Below are 19,659 nucleotides of genomic sequence, written 5' to 3'. Positions count from 1 at the left end.
AGAGAGAGGGAATTGAAGAACCAAATGAGGAAATTAGATGAGGCCAAACAAGCTCTAAATAAATTAGATGAGATTCTTGATTGTGAAGAAATGCTTTGCTAAACGACGTCGTCTATGGAGAATAGAGGCCAAACGATGTCGTTTCCTTATTAACAAACGTTTGTTCCTTGCCAAAAACACTTTCTTCTCTTCTGCGTCATCTCTTCATCTTCCTTAGCTCGCAGTTGCTAAGCTTCGCAAGTGCTCTTCCGTGGCATGTGTTCAGTGAAACAATTTTTGCATGAAGCATCATCGTATTAGCACATTGCAGAAGTGAAAGATGAGTGTTTCAATTTTTGCATGAAGCATCATCGTATTAGCACATTGCAGAAGTGAAAGATGAGTGTTTAGGCTTTTGTTATCTCTCACTCTCACTTTCACTCTTTTTGATACAATCTTAAATACTTGGATATAATTTACATTGAGATAAATTGCTCCAATAATGTCACATTATAGTGGCAAAAAAAATGAAAAAGGAATAAAAGGAGTAACGGGTAAAATGAAGCGTAAAAATAAGAGAATTTCAATTCTGTTATTGTGGCTTTTTATTTGTGCAATGCTTTGTATGAATTCAAGTTCAAGGAGGACAAAATTGATGAGACATTGTGCCAAAAATGGATTTGATGAGGTTGTAAACTTCAAGGAAGATATTAACCGCGACTACTACTTCCAGTTTTTGCATGTTCAATTTGATATTCTGTTCATTCAGTGATCCGAATCGTGCCATTAAAATAAATAATGATGTTGATGTCGATGTTAAGTTCACTTATTCAATTACCTATAGTGCAACTGCACTGACATTTTGAGAACAGGATGGATAGATACTCAAGAACTTCTTTGCTGCATGTGTATTGCCAAGTTCATTGGTTTTCATTCATTAACTCAACCATCATCATTTTGCTCTTGGTAGCTTTATTCAGCGTTGTCAATTTTTCATGACCGTAATATTTGAAGTTTGTGATACAAGATTCATCAAAACTAAATTTGTTAACTCTTAACTTTGCTCCTTTTTTGTAATACAAACTAATGTCGACTTGTTCTACAGGCTTTTTGTCTTTGCTATCTCAAGCATTTATTGGAACCCTTTATCCCTCCAGTTGTGGAGTACTGTTGAATTACGTTGTCATGCTATATGCCATTTCTATTGTTTTTGTCAGGAACTCATCAGCATCCTTCTATGGCCAGTTTGTTGGAAATGGATGGATAATCATATATACAATTAACATGGAAAATAAATTATGTCTTTTTATATTTTTCTATCAACATACTATGTCTGTTGTGTGACTTGATTATGATTCCAGGAAAGGAGTGTTAATTTAGCAGCTATTCTTTGCACTGGACTAGTTTTTGTCATAGCCTCGATCCTTAACATTATTACAATATCTTATGGTGCCACAATTGTTCTCCCATTTGGCTCTATTATTCTGATACTTGTTATATTTATAATCCTTGCTATCTCCTTGCTCGTGATTGGTGGAGTTGTTGGATACTGCTTTAGAATTGAGTTTCAAAGCCCTTCTTCCACAAAGAGATATCTTAGGGAGATTCAACAGTTTGCTTGGTATAGGAGAACACCATTTCAAATGTTTATTGGTGGTCTTGGCCATCTAAAACTCCCTCATTCCTCAGATACTTCACCCTCAATAGAGCAACTCAAGGCTTGTCCTGACAATAAAAAAGTTGCCACACCAATTTACCAAGTAAAGATATATTAACACATGCAGGATCTCTAACACCTAGGCCACCAAATTTTTTTGGAGTGATCACGGTCCTCCAATTAACAAGAGAAATACCTCTACCATCAACTTGACCCTTCCAAAGGAACTGTCTCATCATAGAAGACAATTTATCGCAAACCCAATTTGGAAAAAAAGATACCTGCATATGATAGACAGGAATGGATGCTGCAACAGAATTGATCAGGCAAAGTCTCCCTGCTTTATTTAGAAGCCTTCCTTTTCAATTAGCTAATCTTCCCCTCACCTTTTCAATCACCGAATGAAAAGAAGCCCTACTGGTACGGGAATGATTAAGGTTAACTCCAAGATATCTTCCTAAGTCCAAAGCAAAACGTATTGAAGAAACACTAGTAAAAATATCTCTTCTACGAGCAGTAACATTTTTAGAACAAAAAGCTTTAGACTTTTCAAGATTCACTTTCATGCCAGATGCCTTGCAAAAAATGTTAAGAGAATGCATGACCATTTAGACCTGACTCTTTGTAGCCTGACAGAAGAGTAAGAGATCATCTGCAAACATCAAATGAGAAAATTTAGGGCCACCTCTAGTGACAGAAACTGGTTTCCACACACCCTCGACCACCTTATGAGATATATAGCAAGCAAGTCTTTCCATACAAAGTACAAATAAGTAAGGAGACATTGGATCGCCCTGTCTAAGCCCCCTTCTAGGAGCAAAACTATCCAATCTATTCCCATTCCACATAATAAAAAGAGATGATGCACGGACACAATTCATAATCAAATTAACAGTGATGATAGGAAAACCAAAAGCAATGAGAGTACTCTCCAAAAACCTCCAATCCACCCTATCATAAGCTTTTTCAAGATCAATTTTAAAAGCAAGAGTACCTTTCTTGGATTTTGTGTGCTTCATGAAATTCAGAATTTCTTGGGCCACAATAATATTATCAGGAGCACCACGACCCGGAATAAAACCTCCTTGTAAAGGACTAACAATATCTGGAAGAAAAGGCCGAAGTCGGTTAGTCAATACTTTGGTGATAATTTTATAAACAACATTACACAAGCTAATAGGCCTGAAATCCTTCATAAAAGTTAGGGTTATCAATTTTAGGAATAAGCACAATCAGAGTTTTCATGATGCTAGGATTTAAGAACTCTCCCAAAAAAGTGCTCCGGACAATATTCCAAATCTCAGTGCCTACTATCTCCCAATATTCTTTAAAAAAATAAGCTTGAAAGCCATCTGGACCAGGAGCCTTAAAAGGGCTCATACTGAATACTGCTGACTTGACTTCCGCAAAAGAGACAGGGTCAATTAACCTAGCACAAGCCTCAGTGCTTAGAGTGGGCATCGGAACATCCCCTAAACAATCAACCTCAACCTCTTCCGTTGTACCAAAGAGATTCTCGTAAAAAGAGAGAGCTTCTTCCTGGAGAATATCTGGATCAGTAGACCAAGACCCATCTCTAACATATAATCCATGTACTCTATTATGGTTTCTACGCACCAAAGTCTGAAGATGAAAGAATTTAGTGTTTCTATCCCCATACTTGACCCACTGCTCTCTAGATTTCTGATACCAAAAAAGTTCCTCTTGTAATAAAAGCCTATTGTAATCTTCCCTCAGTTCAGCTTCTTTAATTCTTAGAGATAACACATCGGTAACCTCCAAACGCCGTTGAATCTGATCAATATGATATTCCAGCTTATTTTTTCGCACAAAAATATTTCCAAAAATTTTTGAGTTGAAGTCCAAAAAAGCCTGTTGAACCATCTTAAGCCTTTCAGTAACGCCTCCAAACTCTTGATTCCAAGCCTTACTAATAACATGTTTATAAGAAGGATGTGTTGCCCACGCAGCTTGGAACCTAAAAAGATGAGAACCTTTTACTCTGGGGCTACCATGACAACGAAATAAAATAGGACAATGATCAGAATGAAGCCTACTAAGAATTTCAGAATAACCCTCAGTAAACATTGTCATCCACGCCTCATTAACTAGAGCTCTATCCAACCTTTTAGCCAAGTTCCTGCCAGCCTGAACTGCTCTATACCAAGTATATCTCCTACTAGTCACTTTAAGATCAAAGAGCTCACAGTCATCTAGAGTAGTAGCTAATAGACTAGCTTTGTGAGAGGAAAAATAAGTACCTGTACTCTCATCTGGTGCCACAATCTCATTAAAATCACCAACGGCCATCCACGGTTTATTATGGCCTGAATTAATAGAACGCAAATGATCCCAAAGCATACATCTTTTTTCGAATTGAGGACTCCAATATACTGCACTACAAAGCCAAACTAAGTTACCCGCACTCACTTTCACTGTGATACATTGGTCAATTTGATCAATAACCACACAAGAAGCATTAGCAATAGAAGATAGAAACCAAATACCACCCCTGTGTCCTACTGCTTCCTCAATACCAATACAATGAAAATCCAATTTATCCCAAAAATTCTTCAAATTATTAAACATGGTATGAGTCTCAAAGAGAAAGAAGAAAGATGGTTTATATATTCTCACCAAATTTTTGCAATGCACACGGACCATCTTGTTAGACGCACCCCTCACATTCCAGGCTATGATATTGAAACGATCCATAAAAACAGCAAAAAGGGAGCTCCAATAACAAACCCGAGACTTAACATGATGTCCCTGTCTTCGACGATCCTGCCTTTAATGGACTCTCAAGTTGCAGCCCAATTTTCTCCGTCGAAACTTGCACCATACCCGCCATACTCTCAACTGTTAACAGTTTTTTTTTTTATTATTATTAGTCTGTTTATCAACTGTTTTTATGTTAGCGTCTCATAATTTTTGAATTATTAAATAATTTTAATAACAAAATATATTTTTTAATTTTTTAATAATTATTATAATTCTATTTAATTTTATTTACAAATTAATTCTTTATCTATTATTTAATTCTAAAACTATTTTTATTTTATAATTATTATTTTATTATTAATAATTTATATTTATAAACAATTAAAAACAGCAACGAAATAAATTTTTTATTAATCGTGACTTCCATAAATATTTTGACAATATGAATTAACAATTTTTTTCTCATATTTATTATTAATTCAATTGATTTATTTAACACCAGTTGATTGGTAAGAAAGGAGTGGTGTCAACAAATTGATTGGAAGTATAACACCATTGATTAAATTTTACAGAATTTTCTCTTATTCAATCGATTGAAAGTGTAACACAAAAATAGATTTTTTCATATTCAAACGATTGAAAATATAACACAATAGGAGAATATGAGTCTTTAGTTATTTTTTGATGATTTTTTAAATAGATATTTTCTGCTTTTTGTCTCTAAATTTTTTCTCTAGTTTTATGTATTATATAAATATCTTGGTTTAAAAAAACTTATATTTTTATTATGAAGTAATGTCATTTTCATTTATTATTTCAACAACTATGTCATATAAATAACCAATGAGTTATAGTTCAAATAGCATGGTCTCTCCATACTTATCTAAAAGGTCGCGAGTTTGAGTCTCTCTATCTTTGGTAAAAAAAAATTATGTCATACAAATATTATGTCTTATCAATTTATTTTATTAAAACAATTAAGTTATTTTAAAAAAATTATTTCTACTTTTTTATTTGTTTGCATTCCTTTCTCCACAAATTTTCATGGTGTTTTTTAATTTGGTATAAAGTTATATTTTAAGATAAAAATTAAATATTTAAAATGATTTATTTTTATATATTTTAAATTAAATATTAATTTTTAAGCCATTTAAGAGTTATTTTAGATTAATTTAAAAAAAACTTATTTAGTCACAAAAAATACTTATTTTTTCATTTTTTTTAATTTTAATAGATAAAGTTTATTTTACATTTAAATAGATTTTTTTAAAAGGGTTTTTAAATATTAATAATATTTTTTTAATAAAAATATATTTTTTAAAATATATCCAAATAAATTTAAAAATAAATAAAATACTTAAATTTTTTTAAAAAAAATTTGCACCCAAAAAAATCAATTCAAACCAACACTAAATACCAAACTTTGCACCACAACAATCACCAATTCTCTAATACATTTAACTTTTGTAATTAGGTGAAAACTCACGTCCAGTCGACTTCACATGGAGTTGATAGCTGAGAGCCGTTAGATGAAAATTTAATCAAATCAGTCAAATCATCTAATGACTCTAAACTATCAACTTCAGGTGAAATCGACTGCACATAAATTTTCACCTTGTAATTAACTTCTTTCTAAATCTCCCAATCACACATGCTAACATATTGTTTTCCCTTTATTTATGTTATAAGATTTTTAAGTAGACACAAATTTAACATTTTATGTTTCAATATATCTTTATAATAATAGTGAGTTTCACTTATCTTATTCAAGATATATTCACTCATTTATTCACAAATCCCATGAGTAGACACAAAAAAAATCCTAGGAATGAAGGAGTTAGCTAAGTACTTAAGTTAATTTTTGTTAATTATTTCAATTCGGTCTGTTATCTTAGTTGTTGTAAAAAGAGCTTCTTCTATCTTGATAACATGTGTATATAAATAACATTATCTCTGTACAAAAAAATTAATTACCAAACTAATTATTATTTGTATAAAATATATGATAAAATACAAAAACATATTAAACTTTTTCTCTAATCCAACCAAAACTTACCTACAATTTTGTAAATATATAACTCAAAAGTGACTCATGAATATTTTCTGCCATTAGAATGATAATATATAAAATTTTGAATGTTTATTTCTCTATATTTATATTTATAGTAGAGAATCAGATCTGATATTTTGAATTGCAAACATTGTTTAGACATTATACAGTTGATTATATACTTTTATACCATATAAAATTATAAACATTTAAATCTAAAAATGCGAGTTAACGAGTATAATTTATGAAGCAAAGTATATCTGAAAACAACGAACTAATTATTTATTTATTAATATATGGTACGAAAGAATTTGAGCAAGCTAAGATATTAAGATAAACAAAATTTTTAGTTCAAAGACAAGTACTATATAATCAAGTAATCACTGATATTTTGCCATCACAATTTCCTGAAAATGATGAATACATGCTAACTTCCTCCATCTTCTATATTATTATTCTCAGGTAGCTCATTCAAATCAAACTCTCTAAGAATTTTTGAACTAGGTTCACTTGATTCTTCTGTAGTATTCTCTAAATCCTTGTGACTCTTGCTTTTCTTCTCTTTGTTGTGGTTTGACCTATGTCCTCTTAAAGATTGAAATGTTGCAAAATACTCGTCACAAATGTTGCATTGAAATCCTTTCTCGGCCGAGGATCCATCATCTTCTTCGCATTGAGGACGAGTCTTGAGTCTTACTATCAACTTTGTGTTCTTCTTATTAGTTGTAATTTCATCGTTCATATTATTAGATAATATTCTTTTCCTTTTCTTCAAATTACACCCTTCTTTGACCAAATCACCCTCTTTTTCCTTTTCTCTATCACCATAATCATGCTCAATTTTTGCCCTACTTTGTAGATCGAAACTACTCTTATTATTCTCATGGGATTTGTCAACCATAATAGCAACAACACCTCCAAGAATTTCATCGAAAATGCCTTTCTTACCTCGAATTCCGGTCTTCAACCAAGATGGTGGCAACGATTTTGATATATCAATAGAAGGTGATGATAATGATGGTATTGGTGAAACCACCGCAGGTTCCATCAAGCCATTATCATCATCATCATTTGGAGGGTGAATACCCTTCCATTCTCTTCCAGGATGAGATCTCATGTGGCCGAATAACGACTTTTCTGATAAAAACTCTTTGTTGCAAAGACAACAAAGTAGCTTCTTGTTAGGAGAATCCAAAGAGGATAGTAACTTTATGTTGCTCCCTCTGTCGTTGCCGCCGCCATAATTATCACTAGTAACCGCCAACTTGTTGGCTGATTCTCTCTCTTTTCTTAGAAGTTGAAGGTGGAATCTTTTATGGCCGCCAAGAGCTTTTCCGGAGCTGAATTTCTTCCCACAAAACTCACACTCACGCATGGGTGGTGTAACTGGTTTTTCATTTGTATCTTCAGTTTTTTCTACCTTTATCTTCTTTGACGATGATGATGATGATGCTGATCCATTCATCTTTTCTATAAGAAAAGAAAAATTCAATATATAATAACAAGTTATTATTACCAGTTAAACAAAGGAAATGAGAATAGTTTCAAGAATTACTTTTATAAGACACAATTTATTTATTATTTTTAATAAAATTTTTAACATATTTATCAAAGACTTTGAATTAAAGTATCAGATTTGAAATTTTTAGAACCTCTTCTAAAAAGTAAAAACCTAAACACATTGAGCTACTGTAAAAAGGATGAACATAATAACTAACCCTAACCCATACTATCAATTAACTTGAAACTTTTCTTCATCACCGGTTCATCTGGCTACATTGTTAAGCTTAAAAAAAAAAATTCAACACACACTAAGGGGAAAAAACCCTAAAAAACTGGACATATATAAGTTTAATTTAAATTTAAATTGAAGACCACACAAAAAAGGGATTAATTTTAAGGTTAATTACCATAAAATAAAAAGCAAAATAGTAGTAGTTCATATATATGTTGAAGGCAGAAATTTAACTAGTACCTGAAATTCAATTGCCTTTAGAATTGTCTTGATGATGATTGAAGAGGTATGGTTATAGCGTCGACAATGAAAGGAGCTGAAATAGAAAGAACAAATCAGAGGAACGGAATTATTAAGACGAAGAAAAATTGAAAAATCGGAAAGAATCATTGACAGAAATTAACAAGATATTGATGATGAAGATTGCGGTGAAAGGATAAACAACAAAATCAAAGACTTGAATTAAGAAAAGAATTTTAATTTCTAATTAATTAAAAAAGCACATGTAAGTAAAATTAAGAAGCTACATCATGCGTGTATCATCTGATCAATAATAAGCTTAAGAAGATCAAAGGAGGAAGACTCTATATAAATAAATAAATTAAGAATAAATTAAAGAATATTATAAAGAAATATTTTTTTTTCTATATTCGTATCAGAGAAATCAAGAAGATTAGAGTAAAGATTAATAGGAAAAATAAACTAGCACAAAAAATTGAAGGTAACTAAAACAAAATAATAAAATTGATCTTGATTGATGAATTAGATGAAGAACATAATAAACTAACCATAGTTTTCTTAATCAAACATAAGGATCAGAACGTTACAAGCTGAATTTCTTCACCGTCATATTTGAAGAGAGAGAAAGAGGTAGAATGTGAAGCGAAGAAGGTTTAAGAAAAAAGAAGTTGAAAAGTGTGAAACTGTGAATAGAGAAGAGAAAGGACTCAGGAGAATGGAATTAGAAGAGGACGGTTATTATTGGTAACAATTGAATTGAATTAAATATTATTATTATTATTATAGTAATCTGCAAATAAAAAAAAGTTATTAATTAATTGAATTTGAAATCTTTCTCCCAAAATAAAAAAGTAGTGTTAAGCCACACTTATTTTGAAAGAGTGAGTATTATTCTATGATGCACGGACACTGGACACTGTACACTGACACAGATATGAGACACGACACGATACGGGACAAGCCGACACACAAATTTTAAAATCTTATAAGATACGGGGACACGTATATATATAAAATATAAATTATTTTTTAGATAAATCGTAATGATATTTTGATATTTTATTGATATTAAAATATAAATAAATTTTTATAATTATTTTTAATATCTTATTTTAATTATATCAAGTATTTAATATATTTTTTGTTTTAATAAATAATAATATATACTATATCTAAATTTATTTCAAGAATATATGTTAAAAATAAGACTGGACACGCTGATACGTGATGGTATTTAGGTGTGTTCAAACGTGTCCGGAGAATAATTTTTTACTTTTTATTAACACACGGTTGGACACAGCTGACACGCGTGTCGGACGAGTCGGACGAGTCGGTGAGTGTTGTGTCCAAAATGTGTCCGACACGTAGACACAATAACTCAGCGAAATGTCCGTGCTTCATAGGTTAACATTGATGTTTAATTGTCTGTTTTATTCGTAATTTAATTAATGAGAAAAAAATTAATAAGTTATTCACCTTTTGACAATATTTAAATTTTTAAAAATTTAAAAATATATTTAAATTTTGATTTTTCAAAACGTAGACAGAATTATTCTTGCTATTTACTTGGGTCGGTCACTTACAAAAAAATCAAATATAATTTTTATTATATTGACTTAATTGATACAAATACACATCTCAAATTTTTTTTAAAATAAAATAATTAAATTCAAAGATTAATATATCTAAATTTTAAAAAAATATAAAATTTTAAATATATTTTTAAATTTATAAAAATTTAAATGCCTATACACCAAAAAATCTTTTTTCTTAATTAATAATTAATTTCAAAGTTTTTTGATATAGATATTCTTTACCTCAAATCGAGGAGTAGTAGTCACCCAAGAAAAAAAAAATTTCGAGGAGTAGTAGTCTTCCATTTTTTGTGGACTTTTGGACTTTATATATAGTTGTGTGAATGTGTCTCTCATTTTTTTTTTTCTTTAAGTTTTTAAATGTAAATATATATCTGGGATAATATATTATTTATTTGTTAGATTTAATAAATTTTTAATATATTATGTTTAAACAATATCTAAAATGTAAACAAAATGGAGATTTTTTATTAAGGCTTTATTACATTTTATTCTTGATTTAATTAGACAAAATAGGTATGAGAAGAGGAATTCTTAGTCATTATCACTCTAAAAATTACAAAGGAATTTAAACTTAGTTTCATACAATTTTTACTTTTCAAAAGTAGTTTATAAAAGTTAAATTTTAAAAGATAATTTTTTAAAAGTTGTAGTATTTATGTTTGATAAATTAAATTAAAAATAATTTTTAATAAACACAAGTAATAATAATTACATTTGGTAAAATAACTTTAAAATTTAAAAATACTATAATAAACATAAATATAAGTATTAAATTTGAAAATTAGTTAATATATGAGATTATATTAGACTTTTAAATTTTAAAAAGCGCAAACCAACTTTAAAAAGATCTATCTTAGGTGCTTTTAAAGGTACCCCGATCTTTTAAAAGCTGCAAGCAGAAGCATGTGGTCTTTTTTTATTTACCAAACACAAAATGAGGAGTTTAAACTTTTAAAAAACACAAACACATCTTCAAAAAGTTTTACCAAATCAAACCTTAGTTATTATCGTCCACTATAAATACCTAAATAAAAAAATATATTAGTTAAATAAAGTTTTCAGTTTTTTTTAATTTAATAGAAAAATTAAATTGGAAATTAAGAATGTTAAAGGATCAATATTTTTAATGAAAAAAAATTTTCTATTTGAATTATTTCTGTTTTAATTAAATGTCTTGTTACTTTTTTAATTGATTTTTACTCCATTGATTTCCTTCTAAAAATGTGAAATAGAAGTCATGAAGCAGAGAAGGAAAGGAATTCAAAACAAAGAAATCAATTCCAATTTGTTTGTACTTAAAAATTGAAATAGAAATCCTTACCTTTTTCCAAAAATAAAATCGTTACTATAAAATTATTTTCTTTTACAATTTGTACTATGTTATATAATTTTTCAAATTTATACATATTTTTCTTAGGATAAAAAATAATGTCACCGAAAAGGAGTTTCTATAAGTTATTTTAATTTTTTTTTCATATCTTTACTACTCCGCTTAATAGCTAATAGACTAAAAAAAATTAATGACCAAAATATAAATGATTTTTATCCAATAACAGAAAAAAATATACATAAGAACATTTTTAATCACTTATGATTTTTTTTCAAAAACAAAGAGGATATTTTATTTCAATCACTTATGATTAATGTTTCACAAACATGACTATGCATAATATTAGCCTCAACCAATTTGCACAAAATCGATTCCAGTAGGAACCAATTAAAGGTGGTGCTAACCAACTGTAGTCAATTAATTGAAAAAATAAGTTTATTACAAAAAAAATTTATTATCTTAATTTTTTAAATTTTAAAATTAAAAATAAAAAAAAAATTGATTGAATTGACTTATATTATTGTAGTTAATTTCTTAAACTTTTTTACACAAAATATATAATTTTTATGAGCCAACTATCTTATAAAATCTGAATTATATTTGAGTGTTTTTAATGATAGTTTTTTATTCATACTCACATAAAAGTGACAAAAAAAAAAATTCTTTTCAAATTCTTCATTTTTCTTATTCCTTTGTTAGTTTTTCTAATTTTTTCTCTCCCTTTTTGTTTCCTTCTTTATTTGATGTTTCACTCTTTTTTTTTCTTCTGCAAATATGCACATACCAAAAGATTAAAAGATCCTCTATCTTGAGTTTTAATCTCTTCTTAAATCCTTGACATGTGTAATTGAATATGAACTTATTTCAGTTGTTTGATTCAACAACTTTTGAATTTTCGGGCTTCGAAAAATTTCAGTAATAACTACAAACATAAAAAAAAATCGCATGTTAAAAAGACAAATGAACGCACAAAAGAAAATACTGATTATGATATAATTGCATTTAGTTACTGAAAAGAAAGAACACAATTAAAAGAAATTAGATTAAAAAATATAATAAAATTGATTTTGATTAGTGAATTAGATGAAGAACACAATAAATTACTAACCATATAATTTTGAGAAAAAACCAAAACAACTCCTGACAATTACTTCGAAAGACAACGAAGTCTTTGACAAAAAAATCCAACTCGACCTCTAACAATTATCTCAAAAGGACAACAAAATTTCTGTGCCAAAAAAGTCAATGTTATTTTTTTTACACAGAGATTAATCAGTCCCAACAAAAAAAATTAGAGATCAGATTGGATATTTATTTTCTTAGGAACTCCGTTATCCTTTTAAAGTAATTAACAGGAGTCGAATGAGATATTCACTCTATAATTTTTTTGATCAAATAAAAGAAACAGTACAAACTAGGGATGGCAAAATTCCCCGAGATGCGGGGATCCCTGCGGGGACTGCCCCGAATGGGGATCCGATTGTGGGGAATTTTCCCCGCGGGGATGGGGATGGGGGACGAAATTCCCCCGAAGCAGGCGCGGGGACCCGAGCGGGGATCCCCGCCCCGTCCCCGCTATTCCCCGAAATTTATGAATTTCTTGAATTATCTTTAATAGTTTATTTCTCATGTATGTTTTTTAGTCATTTCTCACACACATATATATAGAAACCCAAAACTCCTAATCTTTATTTGCATAACCCTTCTTGAATTTAGAGATCCCTAAGGCTGTCCATACTCCATCCAACCTCTTTGCAGCCACCCCTCGTCACCCTTCTCACCGCATCGTCACACCTCACCGTGCCATCACCCTTACTGCGTCGTAATTTCTATTTGCGGCGTTCCTTTTCGTAACTCTACCGTCGTGTCCATTCTCTTCTCTGTTGCGGCGTCTCCCACCTCGTCCACTGCTTTTTCCTTTGGTTCGTCGTTGCGTCCCCCCATTGTGTTATTTCGAAAGAAGTCACCCTTGTGTCATTTAGAATTTTTGTATAAAATCTTGTAGTTTTTGTATAAGATAGATACTTACAGCTCTATTCATATGGAAATTAATAATTAGTTAGAACTATTATGTAGATGGGGAATGGGGTCCCCGCGGGGAATGGGGCCCCGTGGGGAATGGGGATGGGGAGCAATATTCCCCCACGGCGGGGAATAGGGCGGGGATGGGGAGCAAATCTGAGGGCGGGGATGGGGAGCAGGGAAGCATCCCCCGCCCCCGCCCTGCCCCATTGACATCCCTAGTACAAACTGAATTTTTTCACTATATAAGAGTGTGGCGGTTAGTTAGTTAGCTTAATATTTGAAGAGAGAAAAAGAAGCATTGAGATACTGTTAGTTTTAGAAAACTATTTCTAACAATAAAAAATCTTAACATTTATGATTATTATATTATAAAAACATAATTTAAAACATACTTTTAAATTATTGTTGTTTTTTGATGTGGGAATCTGCTTCTATTTTAGGAATTTAAAGGTTATGATAAATGCAGTTTTACGCTTTCACTGTTTCTAATAAGTAATAACTTTTATGTAATGGGCAATTGTTATTGGACAGTGTCCGAATATTTTTAGATGTTTTTTTTTCTTTCTTCTTTCGTTTCTTTTACTCTGTCGGACACGAATTTGGTACGCGGGTTACATAGCGCACTGAAACACCATTTTATTGTTTGGCGCACTGGTCAGCCAGGCGAGACCAGAATTAAAATGCATGCTTTTGCTGGGTTCTTTTCGCAATTTTATATAAATTATAGGAGTTATTTTTTGGTTTTTTAAAATGAATACACTTAACTTAATTGTTAGAATTAGTCAACTATTACTACCACCCTATTCCTCCCCTTTCCCTCCGTCGCAATCGCACCCTCTTCCTCTCCTTTTCCCTTCGTCGCAATCGCACCCTCTTTCTCCCCTTCCCATCCGTCGCAATCGCACTGTTCCTTCCTATCTCCACCACCAAGAACGACTGAAACCTCCGCACTCAGCTAACTTCTTCTCCCTCCCACTCAGTGTTAACGATTCTGTTTAGGCGGATCCAACCAAACAAATAGCCTCACCTCTGACGACGATGGTACCTGATTTGCATTGTCGGTTGTCTTCAGCAGTTGATGGCTTCGCCGTCTCCATCAATAGAAAGAAGGTACCCGTTGTATTATCACCCTTCACTTGATTTACAAATATCCCCTTTTGTTTCGTCATATGTCTGCAATTTTCTTTGAAAGACATCCCCTAATTTTGCGTATTTCGCTAAATTACCGCATTGTTATTGTTTGGCACAGGGTTGCCGAGGATGAAGATACCACTGGGGGCGAAGCTGACCATGGAGTTAGATCGATTGAGGGCGAAGGCTTTGCAGGGATGGAGTCGGACGAGTACGATTTACAGGAAGATGAAACAGAACACGACCATCCGGTTGAGGGCGAAGGCTTTACAGGGATGGAGTCGGACGAGTACGACTTTCAGGAAGATGAAACAGAACACGACCATCATGCAGAGGCCGATGTCGACAATGGGGATGTGGTTGAATTGGAAGACAATTTGGCCGGCGTCGGAGGAATGTCTGACAATTATTCGAATGATGACTTGTACGCTGTTGATTCCGGCGAATCGATAGGTTGGATTGATTTTTTGAACTTGAGCGAGGAGGAGGTTCTCTGCTTTAATTTCACAGATGTTGACATTGCATCTGAGTTCTACCAGCAATATGCAAAGCACCATGGCTTCAGCGCGAGACATTCCAGAAGCGAAAAATGTGGCGAAGTAAGGATACGGCAGGAGTTCGTGTGCCACCGACAAGGGTACCGATCCCCGAAGTTCTACTCAATGCCTAACCGGCAAAAGAGGCCGAGGGCCTAGACACGGTGTGGATGCCCTGCAAGGATAAGGCAGCATGAACTGGAGGAAGGTCGCCGGTTGCAAGAGAAGTTGCGCATAGAGCTGGAACAGCATCAAACGACCATTCGCCAACTAGATGACAAAGCAAACGAATTGAAGGCGGAAACTGCCGATCTTCGTCAAAGGGAACAGTAACAGATGGCACCGTGGCGTGAAATGGAAGGCAGGCTCGAGGTTGTGGAGATCAAGCTAGGGATATTGGCCCGCCAATTGTATGCTCAAGATCCAGTAACGGCACATGGCTCTAACGATCAGGAGCCCGCCGGGCAGAATGGAGACGATGTCGGGGGTATATGACCTACGGCTTCTATGTTTCAAATCTTTATCTGCTTTGTTTCTTTAGCCGTTCTTTTGATATTCAGTAATCCCTACATAAAACTCGGTTTTCGTAATTATATCTAATTTTTGCAGCATTTGAATTTCTCTGGTTTTTTTTTTCTCTTTCCGGGTGAAGCTATGAAATAATGCGTGAACAACAATGCAAATTAATTATGTTAATTTATTGGATCAAACAGCCATTTTTTCAACCAAGAAATAGATTGTTAACAAATTGTCAGTTGCTAGCCACTGTTTTGGCAGATTACATAAAGATAACCCTACAACAGTTCATTCGGGGGCAGATTGATAAGAGTGATAAACAACCACGTTCACTAAAATCTAAACATCTCCAAGAAAATCCTGACCTCGTAATCCACCAGGCAGTGCACACACGAGACACGAGACACATCATTCACACAAGCCAAGGTGCCGTGGGTAGTGCAAGTGGTGGACCGACAAGCCACGGCATGTCCCGGATCCGATGGTCTCTCGTCAACCCATCGCTCCCAAAAAATGTCCGCGAAGAACTCCCTGTACCTTTCGACCTTTCCAGAAGTACGGATAGACTCTAACATTTCAACACCCCTTTGCACTTCTTCTTCGTTCTCGTGATCACACGGTAGCAACATGGCAGACAGGTAACCTGCTTCGACGCTGCCCTCCATCGATGCCCTAGAAATTAGTTCCATCCCAATGCCACGGCGGACAATCCAGAAATACTCCGTCAACCCCTGTCGAAGTATAGCATCCATATTTTCTGCTTCAACGCAGCGATCGAGGAACCTCCTTTCCGGCCGGTCAAGGTAAAATAAAAAGGACACTAACGGTATAACCCGCATCGTCGCATGTTGGTACACAGCTTCGGAACTCGCTGCATCCAGAAAAACCTTGCAACTCGCCTGCATGTTGAACAGATGATGAATCGAATTCGATGCAACCTTAGTGGCAATCCTCACCCATATATCGCGAGGAAGAAGATTCAGCGGACATTCATGCTCGATGGGCACGTTCCCTTCCTTTCTGTTTGTCTTGGAAGATCCAGCCATTTGCAAGGGCTCGGCAGAGGCTGGAGGGGGTTGTTGGGGGATTATCGGAAATTATTAACAGGAGAAACGACCGCCAATTAAGAGACGGAATGTAAGCTTTTATATATTATTATTATCATTTAAACTTATCGGTTATCGCGATAATACCAATTTTCAAAACGTGTATATCCTCAACTATAACATTTATTTTCTAACCTATAAAAGTTAATTTATATATAAATATATATGTATATAATATATTATATTATCGGTTAGAAAAAATTATATATTATATTATATACTAGCATTAATTATTATGGCTTAGCGCGTCAGACGTTTTGTTTCCCAGATAATACCAGATAATTAATACATTTACTATATGTACTTATACCCATATTTATCTATACGTACAAGTAGAAGTGTCTTTCTTCTGCCAAACAGCAGTGGGCAGTCTCGTTTTCATTTTCTAATTTGCCTCGATATCCGAAAATGGAAAACGTTAATGACGTTTTGGTTGTTTGCAATTTTATTTAAGCTCATCGATAACAGTTAATATTAAGAAACATCAGATAAAACAATTAAATACATGTCGTAATCGTGTAGATTAAGGAATTTTAAACTGATTAAAAAATCGTAAATGGTCAAATTAAATTAAATTATCGAATTAAATGATAATTTTTTTTATTTGCAATTAATTGAATTCAATTTAATATATTGATTGACATAATAAACCTTTTTTTTCTATATAAGTGGGTGCAAGACACCCCTAGTCCTAACCCTGGTATCCCTGCACCCCTGCTTCTGAACCTACTTCCGCGTGAAGTATACGCTTACTCCTGAACGTGGGGTTCGCGTGCCAGTACACCTCTGCTATTCCGTTGGAGTTCTTCAATTTACTTTTCCAGTTCTGAGCATCCAGGCGAGGGAAAATCCCTAAACCACTTTACACCATCAAGCTTAACCAATTCAAACTAACTAAGATCTATCCACGCACGAAAACGGAAACATAATAAAAATATATTTAATATGAGGATAACCATGCGTAAATTCTTAACAAAAGTGGAGATAATGCTTCATACGGTAATACCAGATACGAGAAGCATAAACAACAAACTTGGGAAACACAAACCCCAAAATAGACATTTTTTATTCGAATGCAAACAACTCCCGGAACACCCGAACCTCGTAATCGGCCAGGCACTGCACACACGAGACATGGGACAAATCTTCCACATCACCCATGGTGCCTCTGGTGCGGCAACTGGTGGACCGACAAACCTCGGACAATACAGGATCCAACGGCTTAACCTCCACCCACGGATCCGCGAATACCTGCCTGAAGACCTCTCTGCACCTTTCGAGCGCCCCAGAATCACGTACAATCTCAAAAAATTCAAGTCCCTTTCGCATGTGCTCTTCGTCTTCCTTAGCATGAGACAATAACAGCATCGCACACATGTAACAGGCTTCCAGGTCGCCCCCAGTTGCAGCCATAGTCAGAGTATCCATTCCACCGACGCAGTGACCAATCCAGACGAATTCAATCATCCCCACCCGGAGTAGGGCAGCTGGATTTCCTGCCTCCGTGCAGCATTCTATGAAGCTGTGTTCAGGTCGGCCATAGTAGTATAAAAAGGATGCAATTGGCAACTCCAACATTGACGCCTCCTTGTAAACAGCGTCGGACCTCGCTGCACCCAGAAACACCTTGCAAGTTGCGTGCATGTTGAACAGATCCTTAATCGAATACGACGCAACTTTCGTGGCAATCCTGACCCATATGTCGTGAGGAAGAAGATTCAGCGAACATTCGTACTCAACGGATACGGTCCCTTTCTCTCTGATCGTCTTGGCTGCGTTTCTTTTCTTTCTGTTCTTCATGGAACCTCCAGCCATTTACAAGCAACTTGGGCCAGGGGTTTTGGAAAATCAAGACGACACACGACCACCAAAGAAACATTTTGTGCTCTTATTATATCCTTTTTTTGTTGTTAAAATGGTTCGGTGCCTCGTACGTTTCCTTTTTTTGTGCTCTTATTTTTTTATTTTTTATTAAAACGAAATACTCGTTTTAATTAATGTTGACTGTTCGATTTTTGTGGTTGTTTACTTTAATTACTCGCCGAGTAAATGTTATCTTTTCTTCTTTCTTTTTTTCATCGAAATAGTTTAAATTAATCTTTTATTTTCCTAAAAATAAACCCTCATTATTGATTGAGGCTCTTTTTTTGTAATATATATATATATATATACACATGTGCCCGTTATTGACAACCCCAAACACTACTAAGTTGTCGTAACTCCTTCTCTCCACTCTCTATCGTCTATCATTCTCCTTCTCCTTATTACTGCCACACTCCACTGCTCTCTCCGCCGTCTACTACACCGCCATAGTCATCTCCGCACACGGCTTCCACTTCACACTCTCGAAACTTCAGAAGGAAGATTCGACGTCTATCGCCTGAGAACGACCCACCCGGAGGACAACCGTCGTCGCCGGAACAAAAATTGTTGCTTTAAGGGTCGTCGTAGTCTGCCATATGTCGTCCTCTTCTCCTGAGAAAATATCGCAGAAATCCGTCACCGACCACGCCATTAGTCCCGATGACCTCGCGAAACTCTCGATCGACGCTCTTATCGACATCATTCGTGTGGATGAAAAGTCCGCAGATTGTGACCTCGTTGAGGCTGCATTGGTCAGGAGGGAGGAGATTTTGAAGGATAGACTTGTGACGACCGAAGTAGAACTGAGGCAGGCGAAGGTGAAGATGTTGGCCACCAAGTTCGTTTTCGAGGCAAAGAAGGATGAACTAGAGGAAGAGGAGAAGGAAAGGCGACGACTGAAAAAGGAGTTGAAAATAGCGCAACGAAAGAATGACGTGATCCTTCACCAGTTGGATGTCAAAGCAAAAGAATTGATGGCAGAAATTGCCAAGCGTCGTGAACGGGAACAGCTTGAGGCTCTACCGTGGCGTGACCTGGAACGCAGGATCGACGTTTTGGAGGAAAAGCAAAAGTTTTTGCTTCGTCGGGGTCGTCATCCAGCCAGGCAGAATGAAGACGGGGCCGGAGTTATTTGACATGTTGCACATGCTTGATATCTTAATATCATGTTT

The 19,659-nt window shown here is 34.2% G+C and overlaps 4 protein-coding genes across 4 annotated transcripts; all 4 read right to left on the bottom strand.

Annotated features, from left to right (window-relative positions):
* Positions 1–2,809: 2,809 nt before the first annotated feature.
* Positions 2,810–4,487, bottom strand: LOC140177414 (uncharacterized). Its single transcript, XM_072210511.1, has 4 exons — positions 4,397–4,487; positions 4,057–4,329; positions 3,518–3,963; positions 2,810–3,175 (listed from the first exon to the last, which is right to left on the bottom strand). Exons 1-4 carry the CDS (start codon positions 4,485–4,487, stop codon positions 2,810–2,812), a joined length of 1,176 nt encoding a protein of 391 aa, XP_072066612.1.
* A 2,347-nt stretch (positions 4,488–6,834) lies between these two features.
* On the bottom strand, positions 6,835–7,872 carry LOC112732487 (uncharacterized). The gene has a single exon (XM_025781231.1). The coding sequence runs from the start codon at positions 7,870–7,872 to the stop codon at positions 6,835–6,837; it is 1,038 nt and encodes a 345-aa protein (XP_025637016.1).
* A 7,978-nt stretch (positions 7,873–15,850) lies between these two features.
* Positions 15,851–16,564, bottom strand: LOC112732486 (F-box protein At2g35280-like). The gene has a single exon (XM_025781230.1). The coding sequence runs from the start codon at positions 16,562–16,564 to the stop codon at positions 15,851–15,853; it is 714 nt and encodes a 237-aa protein (XP_025637015.1).
* A 1,125-nt stretch (positions 16,565–17,689) lies between these two features.
* Positions 17,690–18,439, bottom strand: LOC112732485 (putative F-box protein At1g67623). The gene has a single exon (XM_025781229.1). It carries the CDS (start codon positions 18,437–18,439, stop codon positions 17,690–17,692), a length of 750 nt encoding a protein of 249 aa, XP_025637014.1.
* Between the last annotated feature and the right edge of the window lie 1,220 nt (positions 18,440–19,659).

Source organism: Arachis hypogaea, chromosome 13 (assembly GCF_003086295.3).
Source record: "Arachis hypogaea cultivar Tifrunner chromosome 13, arahy.Tifrunner.gnm2.J5K5, whole genome shotgun sequence".
NCBI classification, from domain to species: Eukaryota; Viridiplantae; Streptophyta; class Magnoliopsida; order Fabales; family Fabaceae; genus Arachis; species Arachis hypogaea.
This window is presented reverse-complemented; position numbering and strand designations above follow the sequence as displayed.